Raw genomic sequence first — 18,750 nt, forward strand, 5'->3', positions numbered from 1 at the left:
TTATTTCACCCTGATTCTTCTCTTGTGTATTGTTTGACAACTGTAATGGGCTTATTTCTGTGCACAAAGGCAAATCTAAGGCTGCTTTTATTTCCTCCCCTGTGGTATGAGAGTTTGGGCAGATGTGTGGTGGGTGGATAAAACGACAGTGTTGACAATATCTGCTTATCTGCCAGCTTTGACCCGATGGGAGCAAGTCCATGGCTGGATGCGCCTCTCTTATCGTCATATCTACGTCTGCGGGGCGAACCCAGAGCCGCTGGCCAAGGTTTTTTGCACCGCCATGCCTCCGGGTTTCAGGTGGGTTTTTTGTTCCCTGTGCTGGCAGAATGCAGGCTGTGGGCTAAGGAACAATACTGTGTTCAGAGAGCAGGGAAGAAACTGCACGTAGCGATCCTCACATCATGTTATGCAAGGGAACTCCCTGTTACCTCTGCATCCAAGCAAGTATGCCTGTCTACCTCTCTATAGGCTCAAAGAAATAACTACTTAGGGAGTTCACGTACCACTGCCAAGTCAAATAAACATCATCATCCCAGAATAAGGCCATTTGTATAATGAATCAACTCGTCAAGGTCATCAAGGTCATTGTTGTTGTTTGCTTTTTTTCTGATGGAAAGTTTAACAAACTGTTAATCAAAAATTGTAACTCTCTATGTGCAGATGAATAAGATAATCTGGGAAAGGCAAACACACACACACACAAACACACACACACGCTCACACAAGAATCTTACTAAAATGTAAAAAGAAGTAAATGATGAAACAGATGTAAATTATGAAATAACACAACTCTTCTAGCTCCTCAGTAAATGCCATTTGTAACACTTAACCCAGTAAGGACAGCTTCAGGTTCACTGACTACAGGTCCAAGGTTAATGTGATAATAGATGAGTTTAGTAACTTTTTAAATCCTGGTGCTCATTCTGTCCAAGTTCACTGCAGGGACACACTTGTGAGAGAAGCGAATCATAGAGGTGAGTGAGTTTGCATGTCTTATTTTAGAATAATGAGTATCAGAGGCATAAATGAGAAACTATTTGTCATAATTTATGCACTTAATTTATGATGATTGATCACTTCCTTTAAGGACAGTTATTATTACTAGTCTATATAACTAAAGTCCATACAATTCGGACATTGTAACTTGTTGTAAACTTCACTGATTATTCACTCACGTGTTGTGACAATAAGGTTGATGAGAGAGAACTCAAGGAATACAAATCTACTACAAAGATAAAAAAAAAAAGCTTTAGCCTGCCACTAGATTTCATCCACATCTTTTAAAATAAAACTTAAAAATACATATACATAAAGTCACTAAATGTCAGATAACAAGGTTATTTACAACCAGTGTAAAACAAACCTTATCTTGTGCAATAAAAAAAATGTTTTATTACTGCTTATTATACTATACGTGGAGAGGGGCAAATGGAGACAACTGCAGTTGATTATGCTCTTTTCCTTGTATTTTATTACAAAGTGTACGACTTTAAATATCTGCACTGCCTGTTCACCGTTTCACTTTTCGAATTAGACACAAATGTTGCCAGAAATGGTCTAAACTAAAAGTCCTCAAAATATAATGACATCTTTTCAGATTTTATGAAAAATGAATGTTAATTCATTTATTTTCCATATCCGCATATAACAGTCATCTTCAAAGTCCTGAGGCCAAACCCAACATGTATGTTTGGATTTAGGGAGGGTAACTGACACCAAGAAAAAACATGTAAAATCTAAAAAGAGAGGACCTGAGATGACAGCAGTAGTGAAGACAAGATATTTGCTATATTTTTATGTGCTGATATTAAATATTTAGATCTTAATGACAGACTGGCTGTCTCTGAGGTAGTCATTTTGTTTCAGTGGATGCACGGAACGTTTCTTTGCCTCGCCTGAACCCACACGGAATATTTTGACCGTTACACCACAGAGCTGTCAAACCACCTCCAACCAAGTACCTCCAGACATCTGCAGTAAGATCTCTAGTACTGTCAATTTCGCATTTATTTCGACATAAAGTGTTCATGTAATGACTTGTCGTGATGCTGTATTACTGAAAGTGATTAACTTAATGCGTTTTAACGGTATACAACCTTTGCGAGTAACTTTGTTTTGATCTTTCGCTAACGCTGCGTTAGTTGGACTGGCGACCTAACTTAGCTAGCAGCAGGACAATTTGTCATATGTGTGTCTACAGTCTACAATTAAAACAGTGGGTTGGGGTTAATAAGGATAACCCATGCTTGACACAGACAGACACTGAATTACTCAATGTCTTTATGGAGCTGTTGACTGCTGGCTAACACGCTGTTTGATGATTAGTGTGTTGATCCAATTATCTAGTTAAACAGCTAGCTTGCCAGACATGCTTTAGCGTAGCTCCCTGTAAACATATGTTTCAGTTGACTAACAGTCTACTACTCACTCGCTTATAATGTAATGTAATTTAGTTTAATCGGTCCTTATTTTAACAGTGTTACGAAAGAATGCACATATACCTGGATAAATCATAACAAATAATATTAAACAAACGAAGAAAGAAACATTATTGACCGAAAAGGTGCAGGCTGAAGCTTTAGCTTATTACGCCTCCCCTTTTTACCTCATACAAAAAACAAGCAATACAAAACAATAGTCCCAAAATACAAAATCAAACATTTCATTCACCATTATGCTCACACCTCAGTTTTATGCTTGTTTACTATGTTATTTTTGAACCTTTTTTAAATTCACAAAGTGTGTTACACAGTTTTAATTCCTTGTCACAGTTATTCCATAAATGAACCCCCTTAACAATTCTGTCCTAACACTTGTTTTTTTTTAAACATGCATATTCCGTTAAGTCCATACTGGCTGTCTCACATATTTAACATTTTTTGCAGACAGACATTCGTTTGTTTAATATTAAACTTTCACCATGAGTGTTCTCTCCATGCTGAGTCAAGCAACAGGGACACAAAATGCGAAGGAAAAGGGTTTGGCCATGTGTAATTACAACCTTTTGGAGAAAACACTTGACAAGAGGCACATTATGAGGACACACAGGGAGAAAGATGGAGTTTGGTTGAGACAGAAACTATAAAACTGAGAGTTCTGAGAGTTCACTGTTAGACAGAGGTTAGGTGTAAGAGAGTCATTGCTTTGGGCAGGAAATATTTCCTGTTTGGATCCTTGTGACAGCGAACAGTCTGTTAGAGAAAGTGCTCCGCTGTCTGTCCAGTAGGTGGTGGAGAGGGTGGTCAGGATTATCCATAGTGTATAACAGTTTGTTCAGTGTCCTCCTCTCCACCACAACTTCAGAGGTGTCTGGGTTGCAGCCAGTTACAGAGCCGGCCTTCTTAATCAGTTCATTGAGTCTGTTGGTGTCACTGGCTCCAATGCTGCTCCCCAAACAGACTACAGAGAAGTACAGTGCACTGGCCACAACCGCCAGGGCTTGCAGCCTTGCCTTGGTGGAGTCTCTCCAGCTGTCTACTAACCTGGCCAGTGGTCACAGTCAGGCGGGGGAGGGTGCTCATCACCTCAGTGGAGGAAAGGAACTTCAATGGTGGGGGGTTTGGGAACAAGGAGCTCACCAGGGGGGATTGAGGGGGGAAGGGCGAAAGCATTGTGGGCAGTGGGGGTGTGTGGAGGTCTGGGTGTGTGGTGGAGGAGACAGCTGAGGGCTGTGAACTAAACCTGTTGACGAAACAGTTTAGCTCATTTGCCCTCATCAGGCTGCCAACTGGTTGTCTGTCTCACACCTTGAACCCAGTGACTTCCTTCATTTCAGTCCACACATCTCTCATGTTGTTTTGCTGGAGTTTGGCCTCCAGCTTCCTCCTGTAGGAGTCCTTGCACTTCTTCAGCTTCACTCTCAGCTCATGCTGTACATTCCCCAGTTCTTCCTTGTCTCCAGATCTGAAGGCCTTCTTCTTCTTATTAAGAAGTACTTTCAGGTCACTGGTGATACAGAGCTTGTTGTTAGGGAAGCAGTGTACAGTCCGGGCTGGCAAGGTGGTGTTTTCACAGAGTTTGATGTGGCATTGGCAGCAATCCATAGCATTTGCATACAGGAGGTCCAGTGTTTTAGTGGGGCAGTTAACATACTGATAAAATGTTGCTAATGGTTTACTCAGTGTGATATGATTAAAGTCCCCAGTAATGGCTATAAAAGCATTGGGCTGAGTTTAGTCTTGCAATAGTGGAGTGAATTGTGTTTCATGCAACCTCAGCGTCAGCTGATGGAAGAATGTAGACAGCAATAACAATGGTGGACAAGAACTCCCTTGACAAGTAATATGGACACATCCCCACAGCTGGCAGTTCAATGTCTGGGCCACAGAAACGTTCCTTCACATTTACATGTCCGGGATTGCACCTATTAGTTGACAACTAATCGATTAATCGACTAATTGTTGCAGTTATATTAATAATTGTTAGTTGCAGCCCTACATTTTTTACTTCTGATAGTTACAAATAGCAGCAAGTTGGTAATTGCTATCTTTAATCTGTTTAACAAACAGGAAACCAAAGTTAATTGCAAATGCTGTTTATTTAGGCTTAGATGTAATGTGTTTTGTTTGTGATATTTTTGCAGGTCTCTGCTTAATAACTTATAAAAAAAAGTGTAACTACAAGTCAGATATATGTGTTCTCTTCATATTTCCATTATGCAAATTCAGCTAAATGTTTTCAGTAGCTGAAACTGCTGTCTTCTCTCTGCAGGCCCGTAGGATGGCCCAGGCAGACAGCAAGGTGCTGGTTCTGGGAGCGTTGGCTGGAATGGCTGGTATTGGCTTGGCTGTGGTGTGTTACCAAGGCTTCAGGTCTAGACGAAGAAGCTCATGGTCAGGCTTCTACCTCAACCGCAATAATGAACAGGAGACCAGCCTCATGTTGGTGGATGGTCCAGGTCTGCCCAGCGGTCAGGCTGTGGTGCTGGAACGCCTCGAGGCCCTGATCCAGTGTGTGTCCGAGCTGAAAGATGAGATGAAGGCGCTGAAGAGCGCTCTGCCGACACTGCAGGACCAAGTCAGGGAAGAGCTGAGGGGACATGATGGGGCAGAGGCACGTCGAGCTAGCCCTAACCACAGGACCACACCAACACGAAGGAAAAGGGCTGCAGGCACCATCACCGGGGCCAGAGCTGGAGGTCGGAGCTCAGAGGAGGCAGAGAGTGAGGGAGGGTGAGTACTTTAAAAGCATTTGTAATACATCATATCAATAATTATACCGTTCTCAGAAATTAATCCTGACATCCATTTTCTCCACCATGATCTCATCAGCTTTCTTAATATTAAGCAAACCAAATTTTGCCAGATTCAATATTGACAGTAGTGAGTTTTTCCAGTTTTCTCCTCACAAACGTCATACTGCTTCCCTTTTTCCGAACCGCTCACAATGACGCACACACATACATTTTAAATGCTTTATTTGAACACACCAGTTGAATTCAAGTATACAGGATTCAAATATTTACAGAAGTTATGTTCATTCCCACACACATGAATGGCAAGAAAATAATACATTAGCAAGGCTGGTGGTTTTTAAAAATATATTTGATCTAGTGGTTTAAATTTTGATTTTTCCAAGTAACCTTTGATTGTGTGAAATGCTCAGGAAATTTTTATTTTCAGCTGTACAGCAGTTTATTTTGAAAGTGTCACATGACTTGAAATTTTGACTGTAGCTGCTAAATTGTAGTTCTCATGGCATGATATAATATCAAAAGGCTGTATGTAACTGTTGGAAAGCAGCAGTGGCTCCTTATCACAGGACTTGATGCTTTAATCTAATGGATAATAATTAAACACTTGTATAATAAGGACACAGAATTGAGCGTCTTGCTCTATTTTCCATTAGGCACCAACAGGGCACTAGGTATAAAGTTGTCACGGACAAAAACAGGTTTGTGCTGCATGACAACATGTTGGTAGTCCACCTAATTAAATCAAAATTTAAAGGGGAACTCCACAGATTTCACACTTAAAGGTCAGTTTGCGTATCATGTTGACTACTCAGCCTGAGGAGACAGTTGCATAATGTCCTCTCTTTCTCTTCTGGAGATTTGTCAAGTCTCGGAAAAACTGGAGGTGTGGAGCTGACTTAGTAGGAAGGGTTTAATGAAATAATCTTACTGGTTGCATTCTGAGAAGTGTAGGAGAGTGTATTTATAGAGCTTGACCATTCATTGGAAGCAAAAGTCAGTTTATTTTGGCCTCTGCTGTTGTGATTTTGAGCATTGTTTTTTTTTTTTTTATGACTCTTATCAGTCCCCCAAATATATGAAGGCACAATACTAAATTGCTGGTGTACTAATAAAATCATTTTTTAAAAAAAATTCAGTCCAGTATAAAATTATATGAAGACTGATATTAAATAAATCAAGTTTTTCAGTTTGTCATAGTGCAGAGACAGTGCTTGTATTGATTGTGAATCAGTGTCATCATTACATAGTTTGTCCAGCAGACTCCACTGTTTACAATACTTATCAGCAGCTCATGAGCTGGCAGGTCTGTTGAGCTGAGCAGACATCGGTGTGGACGCTGTTCAGGAGTTTATTGTTCAACTGTAAAGTATTTGACTCTGATACAGTATGCATATTTGTCACATCTATCTGATAACAAACATCTAAGTCATCCTTGCATATATGTGCATTTCTGTGCTATATTAGTATCAGGATCTTGTTGTTGTTCCTAATTATTTATATCATCAATAGCCCCAAATTTAAGCAGGCCCCAGTCCAGCTTTAATGAAAATAACCGCAGCAGACAAACAAGAAAGAAATACTTTTATTCAACAGGTGGCCAACTGACATGACATTGTAACTTGATTTCAAACTAATTTCCACTTTAATCAAATAGACTCACCTGTCAATCAGTATGTGAAGCAAACATGTCGTGCATACCCTACCTCACCAGTTATATGCACTCGCTCGTTTTATGTGCTAAATTATAGTTATGACAGTGCGTACATTTGCCTCAGGTGCTGCTGAGAACAGTAGACTAATCAAGGACCACATGCCCAGTCATCCACCTCTATCCACAGCCAAATAGCCTACCTTGAACTCATGCCAATCTAAGATAACATAAACAACAGATGAGTTTCTTTTGAATGGACTACCACTTAAAAACTCATCTTAAAAAAACAAATATCACCAGTTAAATGATGATGATTAAGTCAAGGCTTTAATGTTTTCAGCAGTGAGGCAAAGTTTTTCTTGGACATGACTGAATGCATTCTCTACACGCGACTCAGAAACTGTAGCAAACCTGGTGATCAAATCAAAGAAAGATGAGATCGGATTTTTTTTTTTTTCTGCACACAGAGACCTGGAGGGACATTTTGTCTGCCATTGGAATACTTAGCCTGGATTGACCTAAGCTTCCTTTGTGTAGGAAGTGGTGTATGCGCAGTGCCAAGAAGACATCATAACATTGAGCGCAGCTGCTTTTACATCCTAACCACACAGTTTTAGGTGTGCAGTGAGCCTTAGATCAGAGCTGCTCAGCTCCTCCCCATCTCTGTAACTGTCCTCGCAATCAATCAATCGCCTTCAAGCAGTTTTTTACAACCACAACAACACAAAATAGTCCAACTGAACATCCATTGCGCCATGGATAATTGATCAGTTTTAATCACAGTGTGTGTTTTCCAAGAATCATATTCCACACAAAGGTTGGGTTAAGTAGGTTAATATTTTTTTCCAAGAAAGAAGCCAACATCAGTTGTTATATAATGTTTATATAATGTTTCAGATACTTCTTCTACTTAAGATGCAACCAGATACACATGCCCATCAACACACATACTCAGATAAAAGTCAATTACAAACTTTTTTCAATACTATTTATGTGGAAAAATGTGTTGCGACTTATATTTCTCAAATCAAGAGTGACACAGAACTGTTCTGCTGGTGCTGGTATCACCTTAAAATATTCCAGATCATAGCACATTTGTTGGCATTGGACATAAGATGGCTAGTGGACAGGTATTATCACCATATCATATGAGTCGTTGATGATGGATAAACATTTCAGGTCACCCCGTCTCTACTTACGTTAGGTATGAAAGTGTTATGAAGTGTAAGGCTGCCCTCTAGCAGATGTGATTCATAGGTCTTGAGTGACAGCCGTCGGCCGCATCAAATGCTCTTAATTACAGCTGGGGTTATTATGCTTTAAAAGAAATCACATCACGCACACACCCCCCATAATTAAAGAGCCTTTCCTGCCGCTCTGTTATTTGGATGAGCTGAGGGTGTGTGTGTGTGTGTGTGTTTGGGGGGGGGGTTAGTGGGAATGGTGTAGTGAAGAAATTCCAGCTCCTTAGGGAATGTATAGTGTTCCCCCCCGAGGAGCCGGTTACAGCCCTAATCCTCACATTCATTTAAAGGGCTCTTCATGTCTGTTCGGCTGGCTTGGAAGTGTTTGAGCACAATATCTCCACACAACATAAGAGCTGTGATGCTATGGGTTGGGTAATAGTTTTTGCTCAATGTTTGTTGCACGTTAGTTGAGATCTAAAGGCTTAAGAATATTTTTGAGATTAGCAAGGTTAGTGTATTTATTGCTTTGTGCAAAATGTAAGTTTGTAAACATGGCAGTGACATTTTATTGCAACAAAACAAGTGGAACCCATCATTAGGTCCTCTAAAATGGTATAGAATCAATGCCTGATTAAATAGATCATAGAAACAACATCTACTAAATGTGTGTAAACAACTAGTAGTGGGGCGACAGATTTCCAACAGGGGACATCATTCAAGTGTGGACAGGGCCTTCAGCAAATCCTGCAGCAAGCTGTGCTGCAGAACATAACAAAGTTCTGTTTCTATGCCTCTCTGAAGTTTATTGCTTTTAAGCTTAATGGTTTTCTAATATTTGTGCTAAAGTGTTTTTCTAGTTTCCTAATTGCATTTGATTAATAAAAATATATAAACTATTATTTTTCTAAACCAACTTAGTCTTGTATGTTTACAGAGATATCTCAGCTGTGTCCAGTGTTGGCAAATATGTTCCAACCTGAGTCTGTTTAACAAAGCAAATTGCTTCTGCAGAAACGTTCACAAACAACAGAGCAGTTAGTGGGACATAATGTCAAAATTATGGAGGAGGGTAGTGCTGGTCAAAACAGTTGAGATGTAGACATAGCCACCGAAATGTTGAAAGTTTGAGCTGTTTACTCCATTCACTCCTCATGTGTCACAGCGGCTTCCTCAGAGCTACCTCTCTGCAGGTAAGGATACTCATCAATCACTCTGTCTGTGTGCCAAGCTGTCAGAGGCCTCATTTAAACGTGTCTTGTAGGAACTTGTAATTCCTTGAACAGTTCCCACTGAGTTTATTCATATCACGTCGTCGCTGTAGCTCAAGGACATTACCACTTCTTTTTTCCTTGTCCAAAAAATTTGCATTTATGACATCGGATAGTTGTTGATTTAAGCAGATTCAAGCGGTTTTGTTTAGTGACGGGCAAGCCTGATCAACACACAGTAATGTTTAGAAAGTAAAAAGGAGCACATTGTCTGCTTTGTGCGTAAAAGCTTTAGTCTAACTTCGCTGTGACGTCATGGGAAGTTTTGCTCCACAGCTGTCAGTATTCAAGACGTTCCCATCTATATCCTTGAATTTATTCTTCAGTGAGTGGTATTTAGCCAAACAAACGCATTTATTGACTTGAGTTTTTAGAGTACAGTGTATACAGATATGTACACAGAGCAGACACTTTCAGCTGTCTGATGTGTCCACTGTCACCCTGGCCGGTCTGTGATCCACATCTGTCGAGTTTGACCCTGACCACCAACATCTCCCTATCATTTCCCCTTTAATGTCTCTCTGTTTCTATGATTCGACAACCTCGACTGCAAAAGGCTCTTTCATGTAAATTTTGGGATCAATGAAATGTTGATTAAGCTCCCTGAATAGTTTTTCTCCTATTTTCTGTGATGCATTAAGGGTGCTATACTAAATATTGTTATGTTAACAATGGATCACATGACTACCTGTACGGGAAATGGGTCACGTTTAGTCATGACCCCACGGAGATTTTTAATTGGACTCTGCTGTTTGTCAGTTCTATGGAGCGTTTTAGCATCTTTCAACTCATTGTTTTTATTTTTTGGCCTGCAACTTTAATGTTTTGGTTTGCTCTCACTACTATCATAGTGTCGTTTTCACCTGTAGCAGGCAGCTGTTTTACCTGTCCAGCACCAAACAGCAGATAAACAAAGTTCGCGACTAACTGCTGAACCTAGTGGAGCATTTAGCAGCTAAAGATTGACATGTTTCCTTCAGAAGGTGGTGGAGACAAAAACAGAGCAAAAAGGAGACTCAATATTGGACTTCTATTCACCAGGTGGCCAGAAACACAACTCCATTTGAAAACTGATGTTGCAAGGTGGCACCTGGAAGTGTAAATAGACAACTGTTTGGGAACAAGTTTGCTGTTACAACTTAAAAGGAGATAATACGCCATACTAATATGTGTTCTGTATTTGAAATGACTGTATAGTGGAATCTAGGATAACATAATCAAGCGTTTTTCTAACTTTTGTGCAGCCGACCGTTCCACACTTGTAGTAGTTGAGCTCTGCACTATTCCTCAGCACAACAGTAGGCAAAGCATTCAATATATTTTTAATATTTTACATCTTCAAGGTAGAAAAGAATATTTCACCTTTTAGCAGTTCTATGCATAAATAATATGAACTGTTGAGTTCCGCTGGATGCTTAGCTGTCCTGATATATGTTATTACCAGTATTAGAGAGGTAAACTTTTTTTAAGTCACTCTCACCAACTATGACTCTTTATCTCTCATATTTCTTTTCTGTTGCTTAGTCATTCCCTGAGTTTCAGTCTCTGTTAAGTGCTGGTGTCATCCCACCTGCACCTGCTGCTTCAGATGTCTTTCTTGTCTGTTTGCCTTTTGGCAAGATTACAAGCCAAAGCGTCATATGTATACAGTTGTGTACAAACCTCAAATTTCCAAATGTGTTTCTTCCATCTGCTATTTTGGGAACAAAGTGTTATGGCATCCTAACATAAGAGCTATTTATGGCTGCCTAGTGTAAATGGAACCAGTGTGATGACATGAACATACCAGATGAATTATTGCATTCATAATTGACATGTGATGTCATCATCTGTCTGTGACAAATGAATCACAGGTTATTGTTCACAGAGGCATAGGTAGAAACCCAATGATGTGATCAGTGACTAAGCCTGAATGATTTGGGGAAAATATCTAATTGTGATTTTTCTGACAGATATTACAATTGAAATTTGCGATACAGTTTTTAAAGTCAAGCTTCAGTTCTTCATTGTGTAATATATTTAAAACATGTGATGGAGCATTACCACATGAGATGCCATCAAAATATTAACTGCTCTATATTCTAATGCAAGGATGAGAACTTAAAGATATGAATTGCTTCCAACATGTATTTATTGCATTTTTTGGCATAGAACAATCGAACGTAGAACAATTATCACAAAAGCTGTGACTGTGTTAAGTTAAATAAATAAAGTAATAATAATAAAAAATATAACAATTCCAATAAGAAAATAATAGGACCTTCCTGTAAACAGTCTCTGACATTGAAATAGGAAGGCTTAGGAGCAGCATCTAAATATTGCATCTGTAATCAATAGAATACTATGTACTGATATCCAGCATTTAACTTACACATTTTTAAAACCAAAGATTAATTATCAAAAAAGTGAAGACTAAATATAATAATAGAAATAGGAATATAAATGTTACACAAAATATTTAAATATTGCACATTCAGATAAAACATTTATTTGTTGATAACCAGCATTTAACTTTTGAACATTTTTTCCACAAAGGCTGCCACTATAGGATAAAGTGCAGAACAAATAAAATCTTAAAATGACTCCAAACAACAGAAGCCTTACATAATACTTTCTTCCCTGACCTCTCTACTTCTTCTCAGCACTCACTCTTTTCTCAAGATAACCAGCATGTCAACCTCTGCTGGTTTCAGATATGAACGCTGACACGTGACTACATTGCCCCCAGCACCAAACACTCTCTCTGATGGCAAACTCGTGGCTGGTATGCACAGGAATTTGCGGGCCAGTTTGCTCAGCATTGGTTCAGCAAGTTAACATTGTGTACCTTTCACCAGGCCAGGGGATCTTCATCTCCATTAATGGAAGAAGTCATCAGGTAACTGTTCAGCTCAGCTTCCATAGCCTCCTCCAACTGAACAGTGGATGAAGCAGGGGGCACAGCCCTGCTCTTAAAGAAGCTGCCCAATGATTGCTTTCTCTTCTTGAGAGCTGATGGCTCTGCCTCTGCTGCACTTTGAAGAACGGCGTCTGTCGTGCTGACACAAGCTCTCTTCTCCTGCAAAACACAGAGATGAGAGCTGTTAAGTTTTGCAATGTGACGTAATTTTGAACAATTGGGCATTTTATGTAAATGTTTGAAAAAAAAATGCCAATCAGTGGAATCAAAATACAGTAACTTACATTGGTAAGTTACATCTGGTATTCACTAAACTGCACATAAAAACAAGACGTTACCCTTCGTGCCACCTGTTATGTTTCAGTCTTCACTCTTGCTTTGATGTTTGGGACATTCTCTGCACTTATGTAGTTAGTCTTGAATGAATAATCTTGCTCTGCTCCAACACCCTTCCAATCATCCTCTGCCTTTAGTCCCATCTTGTTGGACACTGTAATCAACAAGTGCTCCAACAGATTTAACTCTCGCTGTGCCTCACTCAGTGCAGTCTTCTTTTTCCAACTGTGTGAGAAAAGGCTGTTTACAGAGTCCTGTTGCCCGATTTACTCTTACGTCATCTTTCACAGCATTTTCTGAAAAAGAAAAAAAAACAATGAAATGAAAATGTAACAACAACAACAATAATAATGATATTAACTTTACCTGTATAGCACTTTTCTAGCAAGAGCACAAAGTTCTTCACAGAAAGCAATACAATCAACAAGAATAAGACACACAAAAACATACACACAAACACACAGGGAGAGAGAGAGGCCTATACTTAACATTCGCAAGATGCAGCCTGCGGCCAAAACACTGAAGCCTGGTCCATTGATTGATTAGTTTGATAACGTTTGATCCATTATCAGTGGTGATGCACGTCTGGCCCTCTTCTTTCAGACAGCAGCTGGACAAACGCTCTTTTGGTCCATGACCAGTATTCTCTCCCATGTGGTCAATAGGAAAGTATGCCGTTCACAGGCAGCGATTCTTCAAATAAAAGTCATCATTTATGAAGTGTACGGTGAGACTTAGGTATGGCTCAGTCGTCCTGCTTGACCACAAGATTGTTGTGGGGTAATACTGTACATTTTTCAGCCCTGTCTCAACTTTTTTCCTACATTCTATGTACAGCACTGGGAGGGCAACTTGAGTGAAGTATGGACAGGAGGGAATTGCATATCTTTTATCCAGCGTCTTCTTTGGTCACGGTGTTAATCGACACCATGTCTTTAGCGAGGTAGTGCATTATGGTGTTTGTTACCACCTTTCATGAGCCCTTTTCATACGGAGTAACAGTCACAAACAACTCTGAAATAGTAGTCTGTTTACTAGACTGGGCTAGAGCATCACTACTTTCACTTGGCTTTTTGGCTGTACACTTGTCATATAGCTGCCGGTGGCGCTTTTTCAAGTGCTGATATAGGTTTGTGGTTTTGGCTCATGATGTGGTGACTGTTCCACGACAGCCCTTGCACAGTACCTTCTTTCACATCTGTTGTCTCAAACAGGAAATACTCCCATACCACCGAAGTGCTGCTTTTCTTCGGGACTAAATTGTCCAACGCTGCTTCTGGCTCAATGGAGGCCATTTTTCTGCACCACGAATGTAACATTTTCGGTGGGTTTCACATGTTTGTCGGTGAGCGTATATGCAGTCGCCTTTGGCCACTTCTGATTGGTGAGCATGACTGGTGCACAAGGAGGATGGCATGGATTTGTGAAACCATAGACACGGCAGTTTAAACCCTGGGTTAGACGCACTACGTATCATATATCCTAAATTGTAGCCTTTGCAATTTGCCAATGGCATTGTTTCAAATTTTGATTTCAAGTTTCGATTTTGATTTGAAATCAATTACTCGTTCAGCCCTATCAACTACATGGTTATTATACAGCCCAGTAGTGGGAAAGTGGGAGTTAACATCGAAAGAGTCTGCTGAGTCTTTGAGGGGGGTAGAGAATAAATCAGTGGACTCTCCATTCAGCCACTGTTGTAGAGAGAAGGTGTTCTTTGGTCCTGTCACCAGAGATACACTCTGAATAAGCTGGGTTGCATGTTCCAAGGCCCGGTGATGTTGGGATGGTAACTCAGGTTTGTTTTGAATAGTGTAACCACAGAGACTGCCTATGCTAAGCTCTATTGAGAGCTCCCTTCATTGCCCCTTGGGTTATTTATACTGAATGACTGATCTCCCCTTGTGAGCAGACATCCTGCTTGAAACGGAGGTTAAAGCCTTCGAGTCTTGGATAACTTAACGTTGTTTGTTAAGTGCTTGAGGTTGACACAGCAAGGGTAGATGTAGTTTACTGTTTCTTTATAAAAAAGTGGACTATAAAGGACTGGTACTGGTACTGACTTGTTATAATGAGTTTTACACATAAAAGATGATGTATAAAATGTGAAAATTGTGAAACCGTAACTATCAAATGTGCTGCATTTATATTTTTTAATGACTTCAGTGATTTATTGATCTTTAAAACTTGTTAGATTGTACGTGTTTTTCTTTTCATTTTTTTTTTTGCATGTATGAATAAGTATGTTGTTTTTTCTGCCCTTGCAAACTGAACTTGCCTGCAGAAAATAATCTCACTTCTTGTCCTGTGTGAGACATAAAAGGACCTGCTGGTATATTCTGTACCTGGTCAGTGTTGAAATGGCAATGACAATATTTAGACATGTTCTTTCAGAGCCGTGCACCGCTAGTAACATTACAAGGATAATAATGGTTCCTGCACAAACATACGTACATTACGTAAACACGCACCGTAATACAAATAGAACCTTAGCGTCTTTTCTCTTTCAACTCAAATGATTCATGAGCCGTGGAATGGCGTGACAGGAATGCGCTGATCACTTAGTACTCTGCTGCCTGTCTCTCCAGCTCCACTGAGTAAATAACTGCAGGGAGGGAGGTAAAACAGACTGCTGAATGAATAAAAGTACAAAAGGATGAATGAATTAGAGAATGAATGATGACACAAGTCTTAAGAAATGACTGTCTTACCATAGCTGAAGGGCAGGCCTATTTTTTTTGCAGGTATTTCTCTGTATTATGGTGTAAGCAGACAAAGAGGAAGACCACAACAGTCAGAGTAAACATAAAAGCACAACCATTCAGATTCTTTAAGCCGAGGTGCATTGGCCAATAAATGGTTTGAGCCTTGCCTGCAGGTTTCAGGGTTTACTCAGGGGTTAGTGTAGAGAGGAGGATTGTAGACAGGCTTTGGCATTATATCCCAAAATTATAGTATAAAAACAGATGAAGATTAAAGTAAAGATACTGTAAAGTCTCTTACAGTTATAGTGATTCTCTGTTTCCTACCAAGCCACTGGGTGTGAATGAAATCCAATGGGTCACAGAGTTCTCACTTTATATGACTAAATGTCATCTGTTTTTGGCGGTTTAGGAATCTTTCAAGGAGTCATGCAGGGGAAGTCTCCGAGACCTGCTGGCCTTGTTACAGAACTACTGTATAACTATGTAAAACGGTGCTGCATGCTTGTCTCCCATGATTTGGACATTTCAGGCAAAGATCCGCTGAGAAAGCTTTTTAAGGATAGAATGTTGAAAATATGAACTCACTGCAGGGTGGGGAATATATTGCTAAACTGGGAGAAAGTGAGTGTAAAGTAACAAAAATCATGATTTATTCTGACAGAGAAAGGTTTCCTGTTAAATCTATACAGGCCATTAATAAACAAAGATTGTAGCCGGAAGCTATGCAAAACTAGTGACCATAAAGGTCAATTCATATTTTCCATGTCTGCGAGGGTCCACGTTGGTCCACGAGACGTAATGTCGTCATCCGCCCATTTCCGCATGGATCCTTTTGTGGACGTCCGCACACAGCCCAAAATTTGTGACTGCATGGACTGAACACATTTGAAGCGCGCCAAATGTGCATGTGCCAGAAAAGCAAACAGGAATGCCTGTTCCTGTTCTCATTAAGCTGTCGCTTTTCTTTTTTTGACCATTTCTTGTTATTCAGTAACATACAGAAACTCCTCAGCTGCGTTCAGATTAAAAACAGTCCTGTGTAAAACAATACAGGAGCTGTGTTGGTGTGGGCGTGTTGTTTAAAGTGTTAGTGAAACAATGAAATATGATCCAGCAAGTCTGGTTGGAGTAACAGATTATTGTGTTTAAAGGCTGATCAGAAAAACGCTGCACAGCAGTTTGTAATACTCACAGATTTTACAACTCTGGTAAGTTATCACGCTGCAACCCTGTTTACTAGTGCACACATGTGAAGCGCATTTGTGTCCGTAGACCCCCGAAAAGTATGAATTGAACCGTGTAAGTGGTGCAAGTCCACAGCTGTCCATGGACGTGGAACTCGGAAAGTGGAAAGCTGAAGCATGAATTGGCCTTAAAGGTCTTATTTGTACATGTTATGGCCACCTGAGTGCTCCACTACTCTGCAGCACCTCACTGAACGAGGAAGGAGCCCTTCATCATCTTTGATTATACATGTTTATATTGACTTAAAAGGAAAAGACCTTTGTCTGTTGGAATAAATCCTGTTTTATAGATATTTATTAGATATTTCTGTATGACATTACCAAGTCAAATCACTAACAATATGACTCTTCTCTGCTTGTGCTACTTTTACACCATCTTTTAGCGTTGCATTATCCCATAATTGTCACTTCTGGTCACAGTTGCCAAGAAAAAATGTCAGAGGCCCACTTTAAAGCAAATGTATTTTCATTTAATGTAGAATACATTTGGTGGTAACAGACAAGTAAACGTTAAACTTAGAAAAAGAGGACAGAATTCCTTGATCTCAGAGCACCAATGCAGGTCCTTTTTGTTGATTTTGTCAGCTGTGGTGCATTATTTTTGACAGTTCCACTCTTGACTGAAGAAAATTCTCCGCAGCTCAAATGCCCTCATATCACTCCTGTGATCACAGCACTCATGGTTGAAGGTGTGTGTTGTGGGGTGGAGTCAGGAAGCAGCCTGCGGCGCGAGGCACCTGTTGGGTCCTTGGTGTTTCTGTCTGCGGCCCGCTCTGACACATCCCTCCAGAACCGTGGCTCGCAGCCCAAAATATTCCCTTAACCACCAATGACGCACATCCAGCGGGTGCCAACACTGCTCATAAGGCTTCTCATATTTTCACCCTTGCCTATGTCTTTCATTTCTACCTTTACTGTTAATATAGCAATTTTTTTTACTACTGCTTTTTAAGTGTTAGCTTAGGGTGTTAGTACATACTTACAGTAGTTGAAAGGGCACCATAAAACGTCTAATGCGAGTGTTGCGTGCCTCACCCTGACAAACAAGTCTGACTGTGTTCATAGAAAAGCCTTCAGGTATCCACGTTCAGACGTCAAGAGTTTCTTAACAGCCAGTATTTATAAACAATTAATTGACCCACTTATGTAAACAAACTCAGTGCCATTTGTGTGTAAACAGGTTGTGAAGATTGATCCTTTAAATCAGCACCTGGCAGAAAACAGCCAGTAAAAGTGCTCGTTAAGACTGGATGTTGATTGATCTGAAAAATTCCTCAGCTGAGGTGTTTTCATTCCACCTCACAGGCAGAAGATGGTTTTTGATTGAGTTACCGGGACACGGGCCATCTTCTTGTAATTCAGGGAAACTGGCAACGTTTAGGCTGTTTATTGATGCTTCATGAGGCCAAGTTGCACATCTTGCTGATGGCAGGATGGAAACAGTCTGGTCTGGTGATTGGAACCACCTACCTATTCAGTACAGCTTCTAATCCACATCAGCAAAGTGGACTTGCTGACAGCAAAGTGAAACCACACCTTTCCTTTTACTAACACGTCGTGCCCTGTGTGTGTTTGTGCTTTCAGGTATATGACTGCACTGACAGACTCTGAGGAAGAGGAGCTAAGTGATGCAGAACCGGGGGTTGAAGAACAGCCTGCGGACAAGTTATCTGTCCTCGTTGAGAAGATCGACCGTTTACGTCAGGGCACTGAATCTGACAAAAGGGAAAGTCTCGACATCCTATTAGAGCAGAGAGAAGAGGTGTGGTAAATCACTGTTATACAGTATAATGAATTTATGAATGTATGCAACCCCTTGTAGCTCAAATCTGTGTCTTAACACTTTGATGTACTTTTCTAGTTTGGGCAGAACTCAACATTTCTTTGGCGACTAACCAGAGCTTACTGTGATGTTCATGACATCAGCCCTGCTCTGGAGGAAAAGAAGATCCATGCAGAAACTGGTAATCTAACATTGTCTATTTTACCTTGTTTTATAGCTCATTTGCTGAGCTTTCCACTCTGGAAGTGAGCTGCTAAAATGTCATAACCACAACTGTTTTATTGGCCAAACCTCAAATTTCAGTATCTCATGAGGAAAACCCAAATCCATTCAAGACTCTGATTGACCTCAGTCAGCTGGTTTGAATTGTTGGCCCTCGGAAAATTGGCAAAAACAATGTCTGGCAGCTTTGACTAAATTTCTAAATTGTCTGTGTAACAGTCTACAATGGGCCAGGTAGGATTTACTGCTTGAATAATC

The 18,750-nt window shown here is 40.2% G+C and overlaps 1 protein-coding gene across 2 annotated transcripts in view; it reads left to right on the plus strand.

Annotated features, from left to right (window-relative positions):
* Window positions 1-938: 938 nt before the first annotated feature.
* LOC122997564 (regulator of microtubule dynamics protein 2) overlaps window positions 939-18,750 on the plus strand; it is a 32,882-nt gene continuing 15,070 nt past the window's right edge. Inside the window, exons 1-4 of one of the 2 annotated variants that reach the window (XM_044373784.1) lie at window positions 939-977; window positions 4,714-5,174; window positions 18,072-18,249; window positions 18,349-18,451. In XM_044373784.1, the coding sequence (XP_044229719.1) occupies window positions 4,723-5,174; window positions 18,072-18,249; window positions 18,349-18,451 (733 nt within the window). In that variant the 5' untranslated portion in view covers window positions 939-977; window positions 4,714-4,722. Of the gene's footprint in view, window positions 978-1,905; window positions 1,980-4,713; window positions 5,175-18,071; window positions 18,250-18,348; window positions 18,452-18,750 lie in introns of those variants that run through there. The other variant, XM_044373783.1, reaches the window with a different exon arrangement.

The sequence above is a fragment of the Thunnus albacares genome, chromosome 14 (genome assembly GCF_914725855.1).
Source record: "Thunnus albacares chromosome 14, fThuAlb1.1, whole genome shotgun sequence".
Taxonomy (NCBI): domain Eukaryota; kingdom Metazoa; phylum Chordata; class Actinopteri; order Scombriformes; family Scombridae; genus Thunnus; species Thunnus albacares.